The following is a 21,713-nucleotide window of genomic DNA, read 5'->3' as shown; positions in this document are numbered from 1 at the left end:
ATCGACACTTACCCTATGCCCCGATCTGAAGAATTTTTCACTAAACTTGCAGGAGGCCAGTATTTTTCTAAAATTGGCCTTTCAGAAGCTTATCATCAACTTCCTCTCGACGCTGCTTGCTGGCAGCTTCTGGTCCTTAACACGCCTTTCGGCCTCAATACCAATGACTGCCATTCGGGGTTGCCAGCGCCCCTGCTCTCTTTCAGCAATTCTTGGAACAATTATTGTCCCCTGTCTCTGGATGTATAAATTACATGGATGGCATTGTTGTCACTGGCTCCACCACTGAAGAACATCTTCAGTACCCCCGCACACTTTTTCATGTCTTACCGTCTGCCGGTCTTAAGTGTAATCTTCAGAAATCACAATTTTTTCAGACAACTATCACGTACTTGGGGTTTCAACTCTCTCAGGATGGTATTTGTTCGCTTCAGCAAACTGTTGCTGCGATCGATGCTCTTCCTTGCCCTCCATCTGTTAAGGAACTGCAGGCCTTTTTGGGGAAAATAGCATACTATCACAAGTTCTTACTGTCTGCTGCTTCGGTGGCTCAGGCGTTGCATAAAAACGTGCCTTTTCACTTGTCCGTGTCATGCGATGCGGCTTTCTAGAAATTGAAGACTATACTGAAAAAGGTCCTGTGCCTGGCTACTTATTGACCTGGCCAACATCTTGTTCTTGCCACGGACATCTCTCAATGTGGGGTCAGAGCAGTCCTTGTGCACCATTTTTCAGACGGCTCTGAACAACCCAACGCTTATACCTCCAAAACGATCACAGATGCCCAACAAAAGTATTCTTAAATTGAAAAAGAAGCTTTGGCCATTATTTATGCTCTTCATAAGTTTGGTGTTTTTCTCAATGGATCCAAATTTAATCTTGTTACGGATCACAAACCGCTTGTTTCCATGTTCCTTCCATCATTGTCAATTCCCAACAAGGCTGCACACTGCCTCCAGCATTGGACTCTTTACTTGTCTCGTTTCAATTATGAGACTCATTTCCAGTCAGACGGCTCAACATGTGAATGCTGATGCACTGGCTCGCCTTCCCATGGGTTTTGATCTGGCATTCGATAAGGATGAACTTTTGTGTTTCCATCTGGATGTTGCTGAGCAGTGGGTTGTGGACGGATTCCCCATCACAGGGGACTGGCAGGTGGCGGCTACGGGTTCTGATCCTACCCTCTCCCGGGTTTTACACTGTATTCAGAAGGGTTGGTCAGATTGTCTGTCCGCTAAGACTTCTGACCTGTTGTGGAACTACTACGCTTTGCGCTACTGCCTCACAGCTAGGAATGGTGTTTGGGGTGTGTCTCGCACAAAATCTCTGTGCACCATCATGTGTACTGGCCTGGCATCGACTCTGAAATAGCACACATGGTCGCTGCCTGCAGCCCTTGTGCGTCACAGGCCACCACCCCAAAGTCATCTTTGTCACCGTGGCCTTCGCCTGAGACACCCTGGGAGCGCATTCATGCTGACTGCCCGGGACCTTTTTTAGGTACTTATTGGCTCCTTGTAACTGACGCCTACTCTAACTTTCCTTTCTTTTCCGTTGCACGTCGCCTACCACCGCAGCAACCATAAGTGCTCTCGCCCACATTTTTTCTTTGGAAGGCCTTCCCTCTACTCTTGTTACTAGTAATGGTCCGCAATTTGCCTCTTCAGAATTTGCAGATTTTTGTGCTTGTCACGGCGTTATGCATGTCACGGCCCCTCCGTTCCATCCACAATCAAACGGTGAGGCTGAATAGCTGGTCCACACATTTAAGGCTCAGATGCGGAAACTCCTGACTTCTTCTGCTGCTGATGATGCACTTCTCCAGTGTCTGGCTTATTACCATTTTACCCACATCGACGACCACAGCCCGGCTGAGCTCTTACGTGGCCGACAGCCCAGCATGCTACTTCGTCTTCTACAGCCTTCCACTTCAGGCTGCGGGTGTCTTCGCTTGGCCGGTTCACCGCTGATGACCTTGTCTGGGTACAGGGATAAGGTGGCCAAAATGGAGTCTGGGCCGGATCTTACGACACCGTGGCTGGCGCCTGTATGAAATCCAGATGGACACTGGTGTTGCAGTGCGTCATTCAGACCAGCTTCGGCCTCGTGTGCCAGCAACGTCTGTTCCGAATGCCGCTACACCACCTTCAGCTTTACCTGATGCTCAGGATCTTGGCATCACTCATTACTCACCAAGCAGCCCTCTCACCGTCATCTCGGTGCCAGTACAAGAACGGACGCCACCAGGAGACGTGCCCATGCAGGAACCGGATGACCATCATCTGTCGGAGCCAATCTACTTGCCTCCTTCTCCTACGGACGCCAACACATCACCCATGTCTCATGTTATATCAACTGGACTTGCCACAATGGGCAGATTGGCACATGGGCCCTAGTCGATTCGACCCCTACGTCTCCTGTCATCTTGACCCGTGATTATCAGGGACACTTCCGTCCATATGGGAAGCCACCTCCTCAAGACTTTACGGCCAGTCACACAACGCCTATGGACATTAGCAATCTACAGGCCACCTCCATCAAGACCAGTGAAAAAATTTCAAAGGGGGGAAAAGTGTTGTGACTCACTGGTCATTCAAAGTGCCGCTGCGCAATTACGCGTGTCCTCTACATGTGGCGCTGTCTGCCAGCCATGCAGCAGCTGCACCACCTAAGCGGCCAGCCAGCCAGTGGCCGCTAGACTTGGACTCAGTGCTCATTCGAATGTGACCGTGTTTACATGTCTTGCTTTGTCAACTTGCTCAGTGACTTATATGTGTTGTGTCGTTTTGAAATATGTGTTCAACTTTACATTATAACAATAAGTAACACACTTCAATATAAATTTTCCAGTTCTGTGCTTTCACAGAATATTATATTTTTCATGTGTCATTTCTACTAAAGCACTTGACTTGCAGCTATCAAGCTCTCAGAGGCGACAGGCTCAGTGGAGGTGGGCAGTGGGTATATTGGGAACACTGTCTACCTCCACTGATCCCGCCGCGTCTGTGCCATAGCAGCAGCCAGCACATCAGTGAAGAAGACACAAGATGGTGGGAATACTGTGCTGCTGCTTACATGCACAAACATTACACCCTCAGACATAACATAAACATAAAGACAGAGAAACACATAGACTAAGGCAGGGACAGTATTGTTTGTGCGACACATAAACTCTGTATGTAGGCCATTCTGTGTGAGGTTTTCACAAATGCTACTGTGTGCACATCATTGCACTTTACAGTAATGGTTACTATTAAGCAGCGATGTACTACCTCATTAATAACACTGGACATCCATTACAACAGTCAGTTTAACCCAAGAGTCCACCATCCAGATTTGGCTTTTCCGTGGTTTCCCAGTTCACTCTAGGTAATTGCTGAGGTGTTTCCTTTAAAAGGTCATGGCAACTTCCTTTTTCTCCAACAATAAAAAATCCAAGCAAAGCTCCATCTCTAACGACTTTAGCTGTCAAGAATACATAAAACACTTAACTTACTTCCTTACTTCTGCCATAGCAGGTGACTGCTGGAAGTACGAAGTGAAAACAGTGTAGTTGTTGTTAGCAATGAGCAAGGTGGAAATTCTTTTCCATCTACTTCTCTGCTTCCCTCGCTTACTAACTCATTGTTGTTTGAAGTGGTACCAGTTGTTAGAAAGACATTGCTTCTTGTAATTTATGCATGAATGCTCACCGCCATTTCTGAACAACATTTACTGCCATACAAAAACACATCACCACAGAGATACAGGTACTCAGGGTACCCTCCGCCACACACCGTCAGGTGGCTTGCGGAGTACGGATGTAGATGTAGATGTAGATGTAGATGTCACTGACAAAAGGATTTTACTGACTGATTTTTATGATGAATATTATATTTATTAGCTAAATGACTCACAGTATTTTTTTTTTTTTTTAATTTTATGTATAAATACACACATATAGTGTCATTTTGTGCTCTATTACAAGACCATTATGATGCCCATCTGTTGAAAACCTCTCCCAAAATCAAATCCTAGTTATGCCTGTGATCTGTTCCCTCATGCTGCATTATCATTCTCTTAACATTTTACAGCAGATATCTGTAGCACTAATCACTGTCAGTATCAATGTATTTTTTTACTATAAATTACATGTTACCCAACACAGATAATTAAATTGGTTTGTATGGATTTTAGCTGGCAGACATAAACAGACATCCCTGGGTGACGGCTGGTGGAAAGGGTGAATTAGAGTTGGAACTGCCAATGATGGAGGTTGTCCAGACACACATTATACCTTCCATTGATGCCATGGATCCAGATGTGCTTCAGGCCATCTCTAGTCTTGGTTGTTTCAAAGATCGAGAAAAACTAATTCAAGAATTATTGAGCCCAAAGTAAGTATTATGTATTTATTTACATTAAATGTAGTTTAGGGTCAGATGATTTCATCTGGAAAAATATTTCTCTCTGTAATTTTTTTAATGCCAGTAATAATTCTGTGAATGATATTCTATATGTTTTTCTTTATTTGTAAATTTAATAAAACCTCTTAATAAGAGAAACTTAATCATATGCACAGAGACAGCGACTAGCTGAAAACTCAGGAAATAAAGAAAAAGCATGAGTTGGCTGCATACCATTTCGAAGCCAAAAAAGCATGAGTTGGCTGCATACCATTTCGAAGCCAGAAGAACAAATATAATACAAATGCTATGTGCAACAGCAATTAACCTTGTATTGGTATTGTAACCACATCATATTGTGAGAGGTTATGTCATTACAATGCAATAAGTTCCTATTGTATGAAACTGAACAGTACATGGCCTCTTTCACATACACATGTGACTCAAAAACATGACTGAATATAAGTTTGCAGAGTACACAAACATGATATTAGTATATGTCAAAGCCAAAGATAATGAAAGTGTTGTGTATCAGCTACATACAGATGATTTTTGTCACCTATATGAACCCATCACATGTCCTGTTTGCCACTTTTTTTCAGTTGTTACAAGACAAATGAACTTACACTGGCAACAGGAGTGACTATGGTGTTCTAAAGAAGTGCTGCACAAGGAAGGTGGTGGGCATGGAAGGAGGTGGCAATGGTGAGGCATGCTGCTGATAGTGGGAGCCCATTCTGTGAATAATGTTATGATCAACACTGTCATTCAGCCAACCGAAAGGCAGGCCACAGGGGTGATGCTCCAACAGGGCATCAGTTCAAGTGATGGCATGATGAGTCAGCTCCTCACCATTGACATCCACCACAAACAACTGCTGACTTTTGTGACCTACTGAGACACCCAGCTGCCACCCTATCTGCCAGCAGAAGGATTGGGCCCAAACAGCAGCCCCAGGAGGAAACTGCAGCAGGCTGTGGTGGTCCATGGTCTGTGACTCCTGATGCAACAAATCCATTAGGCCCCTTGGTAGGTGCCATGCAAATATTCCATTGGACTGCACAGCTGACTGATGTCACCTGGTACATAGCCAAAAAACACAACAATGCATCATTGTGGTAAGAAGCAGACAAGCGCTTTTCCATCTGAGTCTTGAATGTATACACAAAATGCTCCACCTCCACGTTAGGAGCTAAATGAAACATGGTGATAGTCTGAGGCTGAATATCATTGTGAATATAAAAGTTTTCAAACTCCGATGACACAAACTGCCTATTGTTACCAGATGTGATGGTCCTAGAGGATCCCTCAGTGGCTAAAATAATTGACAGTGCCTTCAGTATCTGTCAATGATATGAATGTCAGTTTGGCTGTGTATGGGAGATACAACAATCTATTGACCACAAAATACCACATACTGCTCAAAAATGAACACACAAAATCAACATGCATCCTGCCCCAACGGTAATCTTTGACCAGCCAAGGAGAGAGCAAACATGATGGAATGGCCTAGTTCTGAGCACAAGCTGTGTAAGTCATACAAGGAGTTTGATATCATGATTGATCACCAGCAAACATAAATGACATCATGCCAATGCCACCATATGGTCATACCCCAGTGTGAGGCATGGAGCAACTGGAGAATGCAAGGATGCAACACTGGTAGGGCAACCACCTGATAGCATTAGTCCTCTGTGGTGAGCATGAGGACACTCTGGATAATGTTGAGACAAGCACAGAGGAGAAAAATGTGTGCCACATGGGATCCACATCCATGAGACACACACCTGCCAGCCTATCTGGACTTCTGAAATGATTTTCCAAAAATGCAGGTCCGCAGTTATGGTGATCATGGCCTCTCATGCTGTCAACAGAAAATCCAGCAGGGTTTGCTGCAAAGTGTCATCCAACATGAATATGAGAGCCTCCTGCTGGTCAAACTCCAAATTGGGCCCCACAGTCATTCAGAAAGAGGGCGCACCACTGCAACTGGTGGGCAGTCCTATCTGGCACCTTGAAGTGAGGGACAAATAAGGAAGCCAACAGCTTGTGGTCATGATGATCATGAACCACACCCCATATAGGAAGATGTAGAGCTTTTGTACCCCAAAAATAATAGCCAGCAGCTCCTTTTCCTCTTGTGAACTGTTCTGTTACACAGTGGAAAGTTTCTTTGAAGTGGAAGCAATGAGCTGTTCGGTGCCATCCAGGTTCTGGTTGAGCCATTAGAAAGGCTGCCTGGCTGATGGTGCACAGCCTGCAAATGAACAGAGCATAATACACAGTCTTACTAAAGACGGACTGGAGCTCCTTCAAATTCATGAGTGCTAGTGGACTGACAGTGGCCTTGATGTGTGGTGGAGACTACCTCTGTTAAGTGAACCACCCAAAAATGCAGTTTTAGGGAGAAAAACTGCACTTTTCCAGCTTGCAGTGAAGGCCATTATCCAGGAGGCATTGGAAACCTGACTGAAGGTTTCATAAATGCTCCTCGCAAGTGATGCATTACCCATAACCCATCAAGGTAACTGACCCAATGGGGAATGTCTTGAATCAACTGCTACAAAAATATCATTCATAAATTGCCAGTGCAGGAGAAATTCCAAAATGCTAGCAATGAAACTGGTATAGCCCATAAGGATTGTTGAGGACCAGGGAAGTCCTGGAAACCGTGTCCAATGACAACTGCATGTAAGCATCATGCAAATCAATGTTGGGAAGACACTGGCCTCCCGACAACTTTGCCAATAATTCTCCCTGCTGATGAATGGGAAATGAATCTTCAACACTTTAAAATGGGCACAAAGGTACATGAAGCTGTTGAGCTTCTCAATTATCACCAAAAGAGCGGCCCACTGACTCAACAAAATAGAAAAAATGATATCGTAATCCTACCATCACAGCAACTCAGTCTGTACCTAGCCATTCATGGGGAAAGGAATGGGGTGGGGCAACAGAATTTTTGGACCACTAATGGCTTAAGAGAAATGTGCCTTGAATTTTCTGCCTAGCCCAAAGTATTCTCAAACAGTGGGCTGTAGGACTGCAGAAAGCCTAAATAATAAAAAGGAATGGACTGAGACACTAAATGCAGTTTGTTTTTGATCTGAAAACTGAAACCAGAAAAAGCATCAGGTCCAAAGATATTTTGTGCCAATGGCAACTTGCCCACTAACAGTGTAAGTTGTCGTTCTACATTCTTGTAACACGTGAAGACAGAGAATTGACTTTGCAAGGGAATGTACTGTTTACTATAAGACACAATCTGACGGAACATCCGTATCTGACAGAGCATCTGTTGCAACTCCAGACTCTCCAGTATCCTATAGGTATCCAAATGAATGAGATTGGCTGATGTTCCTGCATCTCTTTAAAATTTGACGAGCCACCCAGCCACTTTCAACATCAGCAAAATACACTGGGGCAATAAGCACAGGTGACTGGAAACAGTACCAGAGTCCAATGAAGACTCTGGGGTATCTGATGACTGACTCATAGTCCATTGACTGTCAAAAACAACTGCCTGCCAAATGGCCTACTCATCATTATACCCTTCATTGGCCTCCATATGTCAGCAATCATGGTGAATATACAACAAATGGCAGTCAGGACAGGAACCCCAGCTAGCCCAATGAGTGGAGAGGGAACGATGTCAAGGACACCTATAGTTCTGCTGGTTGGAATGATGATGCTGTAAGTGGCACGCACATGCTGACATTGCCATAGTTGAGAATGGGTGTAATGTCTCTGCACTTGCAACATCAACAGCAGAAACACAAGGCAGCTTATTGGGAGGTTAGGTTGCCTGGGATTTCACACAGGGCACTTTGGACTGTTTACTGTACACACCGATTTGAGCCACCTACCAGTTATCAGAAAGGGTGTCCCTTGCTACCATCATAAGTTCATGCAGTTCCACAATTTGGGCAATGCACCTAAACAGTCCTGGAAAAACTCAACACCCTAGTCTGAACCTTGTGATCAGGAGCTAATCTGACAATCACATCACAAATTAGCGAGTCTGCATCGGAGGCAGTGTAAGTGGAATACTCAAAATGACACTTGTGTGGGAGGTCTTGCAAATCTACGAGCCAGACTGCCCACAACCACCCAGGATACTTATGATGCTAGCTAAACTTCAACCATGCTGCTACCACATGGGTTTGAAGGCCAAAATTTGTATAATCAACTGACAAAGCTTGTCAAAGAAAAACTTCTCAGGCTCAGTGGTGGGCTTTAAATTTTGGACAACAAGAAGTGGTGCAGATACTGCTTCCACCTTTCCATAGACTCATTGATACTGGCAAATGTCATGAGGGCAGAGAAGAGAACTGCCCCCACATGTAGGTGCCCCCCCCCCCTCTCCTTCCCTCCTCAGTAAGGCAAGGGCATAAAGCAAGTCTGACACATTCTGGGTTGGCAGTAACTGCATCTGCTCACTCCTGTTGCTATTGCTGCTGCTGCAGCTGCTGCCCCTTCTGTAGACACAACTATTTCTGCCAGCATTGCAGAAATGCTGCATCCATGGTTGTCCCAAATGAGCACTATGAAAATGGGTAAACAAAAAGAAAGAAGAAGGAGCATCACACAGAAAAACATCCTTCAGTGTCACTTTGGTACCTGCAGAAACCATGAGAGTCCACTACTCAACATGGTCAGTGTAAGACTTCAAGATGACAGTAAACTGATAACAACAGAGGAACAGAACATTTTGAATGGAACTACAGACAGTGGAGTGCATGTACCCAGGCAGATACATGTGCAATAGTCACTCAGAATGTGTTGCCAATGGTTGAGCACATGACAACCCTCAGCATGAGTGATATGCTAGGTTTATGGCAGTCTAACTCTGAAAGAGGACTGGCCTGCTCTGCTTAATGCTACCCTCAAGTAAACACTAATGTCAGTGTGTCTACCCATTTGACATAATGCATGCATCCTCGGTGGCATGTTCTGCTGTTCTACCCATTCCATTTCATCTGCCTCCATTGGGACATCTGCTGGCAGGAATACTAAATACTGCATTTAATTGACGAAGATCCCTCAAACAGTGCCTGACTAAGTGTGTATTCATTGGCTTCCAGCCAGGTTGAAACACTGTCAGACATTTACTACTCTGTGTAAAAATACCCAATTTTTTCATTGCAGAATTGCATGCAGAGTCAAGTTTACACAACATCTGGAGAGACACTGCTGCCCTGCCTCACCTTTCTGGGAAGCATTTTTTGCCAGCTGCACTCACAACCAGTCAGCTCTCTTCTACCACAACCAAAGAGGGCCCAGAGCCATACCTAAATGGCAGCAGCTAAGGAATGTAGAGTGGCTTGCCGAAAAGGCTTGCTGATTCCACTCTGATGTTGACTACCAGGCCCTGCTGTCAAAGGATGGCACCACCATACCCAACTCAGATCTGCTGCTCATTATGCTTACACTGATACCCACTTAGCACCACTGTCATTGGACAAAACTATGGCCAACTGCTTCTACGGACATCGTGAGCTGCTCAAACACTTCTTCACATGCAGTGCACCATTTGCCCACTGTCTTTGCATGCAAAGCTGCTCACTGTGTTGTTCAGGACTACTATGTCAGTTTTGCTTTTTGGAACTGTTTGTTTCACCTGTGAAAGTTTTCCCCATACTTTGTGCTGTGAAATACACCTGTTGACTGTCATGTCAAATTTTTATATATGGTATGTGTCACAACAGACTCAGACAGACATTCTGAGATGCATTGTGGCAGCTGCAAAGATAGTTAAATGTAGCAGATGCCAGGTTACTTGAGTTTGTGCACCAGGCATGATTCATATGCCCAAGTGTGTGTGATAAAGATGATGGTCCCCAACCAGAACTCCCATTGCAGTAGTGGATAAGGATATGGATCATCAGTGGAAGAAACAGTGCTATAAGTGGTGTATGTTTTGAAACTAGCTGTCTGACTGAAACTGTGTCCTTGACTGGGAACTTTGCATTTCATGGGTATTACTCTTACTGGCCAAGTATCTATGCGTGACCTACAACCTATCCTCACAATTACAATTTTACCAACATCTCTCTCTTTTTTTCTAAATTTAACAAAGCTCACCTGCATACTCAAGTTGACTAATGCTCATGAAAGAAAGGATACTATGGGGAAATAAAATGGAATGGAACCTATGTGGCTGTTCCCAGAATGACTCTGTCACTCTGCAGTGGAAAGGACTCTGATTTAAAACTTCAAGCTGGATTAAAATTTGTCCGATTGGGACTAAAACCCAAACCTTGCCTTCAATGAGCAATGCTCCCACCATCTGCAGTATTTCTATGTGTGGTGTTCAGAAGAGAAAATAGAAAACAAAACTCTGGTTACAATTGAAGTTCTTATTCAAAAGTAATCACCAAAGGCTTGAGCACAACTACACCACTGTTTCATGAGACATTTTCCAGAATTCCTGTAACTCTGACAGGAGCCAGTCCTTCACTGTCCTTCAGTCCATCTTCCTATTTGAAGTGTTTCCCTATGAGACACTGTTTAGCAGACAATACACATCTAAGTCACAAGGCAATATGTCCAGGCTGTAGGGTGGACAATCAAGCTGTTATCACTTAAACTTTGCCATTATGCTTTGTTTGACCTTGGAGACACATGGGAACATGTTATTGTGGAGTAGAGTCACTCCCTCAGTGAACAGACGAGGCCGTTTGCTCTTGATGGACTTGCATAGGCTATGGACTTCCACACGTCACTGTTAATGGTTTTCCCGTGCTTGAGAAATTCAATGAGTGTCAGACTTCAGATGTTGAAAAAGACAGTGAGCATCACCTTGCCTACTCAGGTCACAGCTTTAAATTTTTGCTGGAGGTCACGTCACTGTATTCACGTCCCTAGATGTCTCACTACATTATCCCAACCCGGTACATGCAAATTTCAGACAGTTTGGTTCTTACAATATTTCATACCTTTTCATTTGGCTGTTCCTTATATATTCATAGCAATTACAGGATTTTCTCTTTAATTGGTCTGAGAACCAATGCTCATTTTATCTAAATCTAACACTAAATCTGGTGTCAAATAATATATGTAGACTACATAATGTTTATTTTTATTCTGTAATACCTCTGAACTGAAATGTTGTTATGGGTTTTTATTTTTACTAAATTGCTTAACTTGAAGTATTTTCTGTTAATACAACCAAATGAACATGTCTAGAACATGTGTCACAGAAATAATTTTAAACATGTGTGTGTGCATGTGTCTGTGTATGTGTGTTGCTTAGCAGCACTGAGAGTTTAACTGATGCATTATAACTATGTCAAAGAGCATCATGATATTTACAACTTTTCTCTTCAAAACAGCCACAATACTGAAAAAGTTATCTACTTTTTACTTCTGGAGAGGAAGCGCCGTCGCCCAGCATTTGAAGATGACACAGAAGCAATTGTCAGAGTGCGCTCAGAATCAAGTGATCCTCCCAGGAAAAGAATAGATACTTGCAAAGTTAATGGTACTGCTAATTACCAGTTTAGGCAGATAAGTGAAGGTTCACCACTTACTCCTCGTCGCCAGCAATTTGGGTGAGTCTAGCTCATGTAGTTACCAATACACACTGGAAAGAAAAAGTATGTAATAATAGAGAAATGCAGACAGGCCAGCAACAAATTCAACAAAATATCAGAGTTGGCTAAGCAGTGAAACATTTTGTGGAACCAATATTATTTTTATCATCAATATTATTTTTATCATCAGAATTTACTACACAACCTACATTATGTGATATTTTCCTTGTGTTTTAGTTATTGATGACCAGTTTTATTGCTAATCACATTATCCATATTTTACTGATTTTATTTAATATACTCAGATATTTAATATACTCAGATTATCATTAGTTTGTCATCTTAATACCCACTAGGTTCACATGCATATATAAAACAAGACCATTTAAAAATTACTTGCAGTCAAAAAATTCTGTGTAAAAGCTGGTTGGCATGAACAAGGAGATTCATTAACTTACAGGACCTTCGGTTTGGTGAAACGGTATACAGCACTACAAGAAACAATGAAATGTTACCTAGAAATGAGATCCTAAGACCTGAGAAGTTATAAATGTCAGAGAGAGTGTAAGACAAGTTGGAATCAAAATAAAATAATGGAAATATGAGTGTGAATATGCCAAAATCTATACCATTTTTGGTTTGGTAACCTGCTGGTTACTATGCCAAGCGCCACAACAGACATAAGTTGAGACAGTGGCATGTATAGTGTGCACTGACATTCAAACAGCACAATGGCAACTAGTCAAGGTGGCCACCAGGGTCAGCCTTGGTCACTGTTGACAATCACCAGGTCTGTCGTGTGTGTGCAGCACTATACCAGTGACACTTGACATGGCTAGTGTATTTATTAGGGCATAGAAAAGCCTCTGAGAGTTGTCAAATGTGTTTGAGACATGTAAACTTCTGTCATTGTATTCTTGTTGATGTCACTCCATGATCCAGTAAATTTTACGTTCTTTACAACAATGCATTTACTTGTGCTCCTAGTTAGTGCATTAGTGGTGATGTCAAGGATCAAATTTTCGTGTGTTTCAGATTCTGTGGTTTTTCTGCCATTCAGCCCTTCTTAGGAGGCTTTACTCCAATCACTTCTGCAACAGCAGCACGTGCATACAGTCATGTTGGAACAGTTGTTGGTTGTTCACCCACCACTGCTCCCCCAAACCCCCCAACCCCCCAATGCCCCAATGCCACCCCCTCCCTCTTATGATGAACCCATGGATGGCTGGGACACTTATGAAAAGTGACTACACCAACATTTCGTATCATTCCAGGTGGTTGACATGGAGGCCTATAAGAGTCTTTTTTTGTTGTAGATACCACCTCATATGTATGCCAGCTACCTCCTCTGTAAGCAGCCAGTGTGACATTCTTTTCATGATATATATCTTTTGTTGTCTGTATATCACCAGAAGCATATGCACGTGGTCACAGTGTTGTATCAAGCTTGATGCAGTCATTTGTTCAGCCCCAGATAATGAGGTGTGTCAATGTGCCCTTCAGTTTGAAGACCCACATTTGAAGGGTTTTCAATATTGCTCACTCATTCAAGGTTTCTTGCACTGCAGGTCACTAACAAACTTTTAATTAAAGTTCTGGTGATAGATAAGCCATTAATCCTAAAAGTTGACGTCGTGGCCTTCCTCTCCCTATTCAATTCACAGACGTACATCAGACTAGGGTCCCCACTGTAGGCACACATGGGCATTGTTTGGTGAGCTATAACAAATAGCAGATTTTTATTCTCAGGTGATACAGTTTACAAGTCAGTTGTCTGCTCCATTATATATTTGGTGGTTAATGATGAGCACTGAAATTTTGTTTGGCTAAAATGCCTTTGCTGCTGTTGGTTTTTCTATTGCAGATGCATTGCATTTGGTGTCAGATCAAGTGCCCTTTCATAAATTGGATTCCTTGTGTTCTGAGTTTTTGGATCTGTTTGCTGCAGGCTTAAATGGTGCAAACCATTCACTGCATGCATCATTCTCAAATGCTCTGCTGACACTCACTTTTTTTCAGGTACAGCCAGTGTCAGAAGCTTTACACAACTAGGTTAAGACAGAAGTGGATTGCTTAACATCACTGGAAGTAATTAGATTAATTTCCTCAAGTGACTGTGCTATGCCATTAGTGAACATAAAGAAGCCATCCTTCAGCTTCAGTTCTGTGATGACTTCAAGATCACTAATAATGCTCATGCAGTATTAGACACTTACCCCCTACCTTGCCGAGAGGAGTTGCCCTCAAAATTGGCTGATGTCAATTCTTTTTGAAAACTGATGTGGCCAAAGCCTACCTTCAGATTCTGTTGGATGAGACATCAAACCAGCTGATTGTCATTAATATGCCTTGTGGTCTTTATCAGTGTCAGTTGCTCATGTTTGGGGTTAATATCACACTTTCCGTCTTTCAATGTTTTTTAGAAAAAGTTACAATGGTTGTCTCTCACTAGTGAAATCATTGTGTCAGGTGTAATGATGGAGGACCATCTATGTAACCTCCCTTCTCTGTTTACTGTTCTATAGACCCTAAATGTAATCTCACCAAGTCTTACTTTCTCCAGCCTTCGATTGTGTATTAGGGTCTAGCCCAGCTGGGTGTGCCCCCCTCTTGCCCTTGCACCATTACAGTTTAGCCCTATCTGTCTAATCTGAGAGAACTTTAAGCATTCCTTGGCTAAGAGGCATACTGTCACAAGTTTATTCCCAGAACAGCTATTATTGCCCACCCCTTGCATCTATTTTTCGGAAAAGTGCTCCCTTTGTTTGGTCTGGAACCTGTGAGTGTACTTTTTGCAGCTTAAGGATAGGCTTCACTCCACACTGTATCTTGGAACATTTCAACTGGGCAAGCATCCACCACAGAAGTGTCCAAGTGCAGAGTGAGTGAGGGTGGTCCTAGCCCATTTCCATTCAGATGACTCCGCAAAGCCTATTGCCTCTGTGTCAAAAACATTGAACTCAGCTCACATGTTGCCAAGATTGTTTCAAGTACTCTTCAGAAATTTCACTGGGAAGTTCTTCACGTCCTATATACAGTTCGTATCACTCCTCATGAGATTTCCATATTTTTGGAGTCCTGAAGGAAGACATTGTCGCACGGGATTAGCCGAGCGGTCTAAGGTGCTGCAGTCATGGACTGTGCGGCTCTTCCCGGCGGAGGTTCGAGTCCTCCCTCGGGCATGGGTGTGTGTGTTTGTCCTTAGGATAATTTAGGTTAAGTAGTGTGTAAGCTTAGGGACTGATGACCTTAGCAGTTAAGCCCCATAAGATTTCACACACATTTTGATCATTTCAAGACATTCTTGGCTGTCAATTTGCTTCAGATAAAGAGGTGCATGCCTGTAGGCAACCACAAACATTTTTCCATGAAGGCATTGTCTGTTTTGTCTCACAGTGGGATAAATGTATTAACAGTTATGGTAATTAACTTTGAAATAATGAAGTTTGTTTCCTTTCTTTCCACCTTGTTGTGTCCCGAGAGGGAGTTAGATCGGCAAGTGTTACACTCATGGGTCTTACCTCGTTCGTTCTGCTCAAAGACTGGAAGGAGTCGTGGGCAGCTTCTGCAACTCCAACATCTAGAAGGAGTAAGCTATTGCTAAGTTGCAGGATGCAGAACTCAGTGAAGAGTGGTTACTTATTCAGGGCAGAATTCATAAGATTCCTATAGCTTGAAAACTAAAAATCCCTACTGGCACTGCCTTGCATTAATTTTATCAGTTAACCCACTGATCTGGAATCTATCTCAGTGAAAGCTACAGAGCCGAGGCTGGTGAATCGTACTGAGTTCCCATGTCTGTCTTAGAATGACATGGAGCTTGCGTCATTATACTCAGCAGATCTCGACTGCCTATAGAGTACTCCTGACCCCCCTATATTTATACTGCTTTCGTGCAGCACGGAAAGCTTCTAGAACATTCTATATCTCCTGCTGAGAGGCTGACCACTTACTTGGTGTATTTCCGTCATCAGGTGATATGTGCAAGCTACTTGGATCACTGTTTTGAGTCCGGCCACAGCAGTCATGTAGTCACATAACGTTATTTGTCTCCTGGTGCCACTTCGTTGGTGCTGGCCAGTATCATATACAAATACTGTTGCAATGCTTCCGGGAGCTTGAGCCTGGCTGCTTTTCCAGCTGAATAAGTCTTAACACATGTAATTTATAATTGTCGCTGATTGAGATTCGAAACAACCTGTTCATTTCCATTTGACTGTCCCTTATATAATATGTGATCAAGTGTCAGTGAAGGCCTTCAGGTTAATCTGCCTATGCTAAGTAGGCTAAAATATAATTTTTTTTGGCCTATGTCCAATCATTGTTTGTGACAGCTTTGTATTCCTTATGCTAACACTAAACAGTTATTCAGCCCAAACATAGCAAGGATCGAAAGCAGTTATATATACTATCTGCTGTAAGAATCTACTCATCTGCTGCCACTTAATATGTGGATGATTTACTATCATTATTTTATTACACTGACTTAAGCACTAGTTTTCCATATCAAAAACATAAATTAGCATGAAACATGTATAACTGATGGAAGAACATGCTACGATTTTGCTTTATGAACTAATCTGGTTGTTATTTTACCATTACTCTTTTAGTAAAGTGTTTGTTGGCCTGATGAGTGTCTATGGACCACTGTGTCCGAAAGACTGCCTTTTCATCTTCATGAAAATCCATGTGTGGTGCATCCCTTAATCTAGACCATTTTCCTCCTCTGTGTGAGGCTTTCTGGCAGGGCTAGGACTGAAGAGGATATTTTGTGTATGCCATGTAAGCGGGATGTATTATTTTAACATATTTCAAACTCAGTTATGCATGCTTTGTAGACTCACATTTTAATATGCACCTGAAGGTGGGATACATGTCCAAAACTGGGCTGTGCTTTCCTTTTTAGAAATAAATAATTTTACAACTGTAGTGGATTTTATCACTGATGATGAATAACAGCTGTGGCTGTCCCATCAAGAGAAATGTGTGTCTACTTTCAACTGCCTGCAGATGAATGGACAAAACCATTTGTGGTGACTAATATGACCTCGGCATATACAAGGTGTACATAAAGTCCAGGAACACAAGTGTTTATTCCACAAGAACTAAACATTGTACAGATGTCAAACATATAGCTTCCCCCCCCCCCCCCCCCAAGCATTCAATATCCAAACCCTGAGTGACCCAGCAGACATTAATACGGTACTTGAATTCTTGCCTTACCCATTACCCATCCCAGCATGGCATCATCGACTGTGGCAGTTTCTCTCCTGGAGTTCTGTTACATCACGTGGGTGAGGTGGTACATACACCAGATCTTTAATGTGTCCCCACAGAAAAAAGTCACACAGAGTGGGATCTGGTGATTGTGGAGGCCATTTCATGAAACAGCTGTCCCCTTCTGTAGCACGGCCTATCCATTGATGCGGCAGCTCCATGTTCAGGTACCCATGAACTTCACGATCAAAATGGGGTGGAGCCCCATCCTGCTGAAAGATGAGCCGAATTGAATTTCAAGCATCAGCCATTGCTGCAACATGTCCAAGTAGGAATATCCAATGACACTGCTCTCGGGGAAGAAGAATGGCCCCTACAGTTTTTGATGTGACAAGGCTCAAAAAATGTTTACCTACACTCAAATTCAATGCATTCGTGTGGATGATTTGTACCCCAGATTCAACAATAATGCATGCTAACTTTCCAATTAGTGCAAAAAGTGACTTCATTGCTAAAAATGAAGTGATCAACAATGTCATCCCCATCTTCATTCAGTTGTTGTAACTGCGAACCAGACTCAAAACACTTGTCTTTGTCGTCATCACTGAGCTTCTGCACTAGCTCCAATTTCAATTGTTTCATAGACAGCTCCTGTCACAGGACTCTCCACACTGTCATTGGAGCCATTTCAAGTTCACAGGATGCACAATGCACCAATTTATTTGGACTCCTTATAAGATTTATTTGGACTCCTTATAAATGTCTCTTGTACTTGCTCCACATCCACTTCACTTACTCTGGGACATCCACTTCTCTTTGCCAGGCACAAGCAACCCGTCGTAAGAAATTTGTTGTACCAGTGGTAAGTGGCCTTCCTTGTTCTTGGTTCTAAACATCTGTTGAACAGCCGCAGCACACCTGTTTTTGTCAAACTACAACACACAGAAAGCTCGCTCTGCACCTGAACTTGCCATGTTTGTGGCTAGTGCTGACTATCGGCAAATTACCAAACTTTGCTGTTGTGGTGTACATGACAAAAACTTCCAGAGTTTCTCTTCAAAATGACATATGTATGATATCTGTACAGTGTTTGGTTCTTCTGCAATAAATAATTGAAAGTGTTCCTGACTTTATGTACATCCTGTATTTTTATAATAGGTTGCCATTTTAGGTCACAATCACTACTGATATATTTAAAAGATATCTTGAGCAACTCACCCAAGGCATCCCCTACAGCGTTAACTATTTAAATCAGTTGCTCATTGATGGGCCACGTGCAGCACATGAACAACCTACAGATACTGTTTTCATATATCCTTGCCCATGGTCTTTGTTGCCACGTTGAAAAATGCAGTTTCTTTGAGCCAAGTGTAAAGTACTTGGGGCAAGTCTTAACTAAAGAAGCTGTGATACCCACTCAGGATTACATGGATGTAATTACCAGCTTACCCAGTATAAGATCTCAAGAAACTTAAGTTGTTCCTTGGCAAAGTCATTTATTATGCAAAACTTATTCCCAGTGTGGCTCAGATTTCCCACTTGCTTAAAAATTTGTGAAAAAAGATGTTAAGTTTGTGTGGTTAGTGGTGTGCCAGAAGGCTTTCATGCAACTTAAAAAAGTGCCTTAGGTCAGCACCTGTTTAGAAATGTTCCATCCCTACAAATGCTTAAGACTTGCCACTGATGCATCAGATCATGACACTGGTGCCTTACTGTCCCACAAATACACCAATGGCGCAGTGCAGTCCATTGCATTTGCATGTGAAACATTAAACATGGCACAAATTAATTATTCACAAATTTAGAAAGAGGCAATTGGTATCACATGTGGTGTCTGCAAATTTTACATGTATTTCTATGGCACTATGTTTCACCTGATCACTTATCATAAGCCCATATTTTTCATTTGACCTCATTGAAAACCTCCCAATAAGACAGTACAGTGGTTGCAATCAGGGAGTAGCAGTCAAATGCAGACACACTATCCCTGCATGCTAAAGCTCCTTTATGTAACCCACTGGAGAATGTGCAGAAGGAAATCAATAGCAAGATTTATGTCTGCTGGCCTGGTGTTGATGCTGTCACAGATCACACTGTCCAGAACTGGTAGGCCTGCATCCACACTTAATCAGCCCCATCATGGCAATTAAACTCAGGTTTATGCCCTGCCAACCCTGGCAAAGAGTGCATGTAAATTTTGCCATATCATTCTGAGGAGCAGTCTGATTGCTAGTTGTTGATGCCCTCTCTAGCTTTCCCTATATACGAGGGCTGCTATATATATTTCTGGCCTAATAATGAAAATACGAATATTTACCAACGAAAATGGTTTATTGTTTTTCAAGATATTCTCCATCAAGATTTATACACTTTTGCATGCGCTCAAACCAATTTTTGAAGCACTTTTTCCACTCCGATTGAGACACCTCCAAAACATGGTTTTTGAATGCTGCAACAGCATCTTCTGGCGATGAAAATTGTTGACCACGCATTTTTTTCTTTATGTGTGGGAATAAAAAGAAATCATTGGGTGCCAAGTCAGGGCTGTACGGCAGATGACCCATCACTTCGACGTTTTGGCCGGTCAAAAAGGCACTGGTTTGAGCCGCTGTGTGACAGCTCGCATTGTCATGGTGCACAATGATTCGTCTTCTCTTGTTCATTTTTCGAATTTTTCCGAAGACTTCAGGCAAACAAATGGTGGTGTACCACTCAGAATTGACCGTCCTACGTTGCTCAAGCGGAACAGTCGCCACATGACCAGTTTTGCCGAAGAAACAGGCGACCATTTGCTTCGAAGTGCTTCTTCCACGAACAACTTTCGTTGGATTTGGCTCGTCTTGGAAGACCTACACGGTCGATTGCTGTTTTGTTTCAGGGTCATACGCATAGATCCATGATTCGTCACCCGTGACGATCTTATAAACGTCTTTTGAAGCACCGCGATCGTATTTTTTCAGCATTTCTTTACACCAATCCACACGAGCTTTCTTTTGAGTGATTGTCAAATTGTGCGGGATCCAACGAGAACAAACCTTTTTTACGGCCAGGTGTTCATGCAATATCGAATGTATGCTGGTGGGAGAAATGCCTAGGCATGCCTCTATCTCACGGTATGTCACATGACGGTCTTGCATTATCAGTTCACGTACGGCATCGATGTTTTCTGGCACAACGGCTGTTTTTGGACGACCTTCACGGAATTCGTCTTTGAGCGAGCGTCGGCCATGATTGAATTCGTTATACCAGTTTTTCACAGTGCTATAGGATGGTGCATCGTCGCCATACAAAGATTTAAGTTCATCGATGAACTCTTGTCGTGATAATCCACGTCGAAAGTTGTGAAAAATGATCGCACAAAAATGTTCACGAGTTAATTCCATTTTTGTGCCAAATTGATTTCTTCAAGTCGCTGTAAAAGAAAAAAAAATTGTCGTAAGTCAAAAAGTTCTGAGTACATTTATGCTAAAAAATGTCAAACTTTCCAATGGAAATGTCAGATTGCACCTGGCAACACTTAGTGTTGCCTAGGCCAGAAATATATATAGCAGCCCTCGTATGACAGATGGTTACTATTCTTGCCCTACCCATCACATCTTCAATAAAGGGCGCACCTTCCACCGTGGTTTCTGATAACAGCTCTCAGTTCATGGCATCTGCATTCTCAGTTCATGGCATCTGCATTTTAGGATTTTTGTAGATGTCTCTGCTATTCCCCGGACTTTTTTTTGGTTAGGCGTTCACTTCATGAACTCAACTGTCATTGACCTCAGGAGCCCCTTGTTTGTCCCTGAGTGAGTGATTATAAACTGTGTTCTACATACATAGAGTAGGATACAGAGATGTACAGTTTCATAAAATACTTGGAGTGGGTGTCGGGCTGTGACATTTGAGTTTTTAATAGCATTAATTGTAATTGCTACATGATACTTTGACTCTGTATGAGCAACATGCATGGGTAGGACATCTCTAGAATCTTTTATGTATGATCCAAGCCGAAATCTGCAACATATGACACTAAATTGCTCCTCCCTTTAATAAGTGCTTAGGTCTGAAAATTTCCAGCATAGTGCCTGGGTTGATATGGGGTGGGGTTAAGGATTGACTGTAGGATCTTCCTCCGTGTTTTCCTGCATTTCATTGTCTGGCGTGGCTGCTGTCACAGTAACTGCTGGAGTGAATGTCATGCTCTGAGCTAGTTCCCGTGGTGGTGCATCCACTCATGCAAAGCCACAGCATCAAGAAGCTGTGGCCAGCCATGTGGCTGGCGACAGTGCCTGGTTTGGTCTCCAGCCAAACAAGTGAGACCAGATTAGGGAGCCCAACAGTAATACAGCACATGCTGCCACAGGCACCGTGCTTGCTCTTTCAGTTTCAGTCAGTTAAATAGGGTCCATGATCCATGCCTGTGTAAAATTACAGTTAGACTGCATCCACTGACTGGGGTGAAATGGTATGTAGTCAAGAACCTGTTCTGACGTCTCTCCTGCAGAGTGAAAATTTCATTCTGTTTCATCCTGTATCATGTCCATACACTCTCTCTCCACTATTTCTTGATAATGCAAATAAAGCT

The 21,713-nt window shown here is 42.8% G+C and overlaps 1 protein-coding gene across 2 annotated transcripts in view; it reads left to right on the top strand.

Moving 5' to 3' along the window:
* Positions 1-21,713, top strand: part of LOC126284412 (serine/threonine-protein kinase BRSK2) — a 1,848,446-nt gene that overhangs the window by 1,714,157 nt on the left and 112,576 nt on the right. For both annotated transcript variants that reach the window (XM_049983324.1, XM_049983325.1), the window contains 2 exons: positions 4,180-4,379; positions 11,723-11,941. In XM_049983324.1, the coding sequence (XP_049839281.1) occupies positions 4,180-4,379; positions 11,723-11,941 (419 nt within the window). The remainder of the gene's footprint in view (positions 1-4,179; positions 4,380-11,722; positions 11,942-21,713) is intronic.

Source organism: Schistocerca gregaria, chromosome 8 (genome assembly GCF_023897955.1).
Source record: "Schistocerca gregaria isolate iqSchGreg1 chromosome 8, iqSchGreg1.2, whole genome shotgun sequence".
Lineage (NCBI taxonomy): Eukaryota > Metazoa > Arthropoda > Insecta > Orthoptera > Acrididae > Schistocerca > Schistocerca gregaria.
Note: the sequence above shows the minus strand (reverse complement) of the source record. Positions and strands in the feature narration are given on the sequence as shown.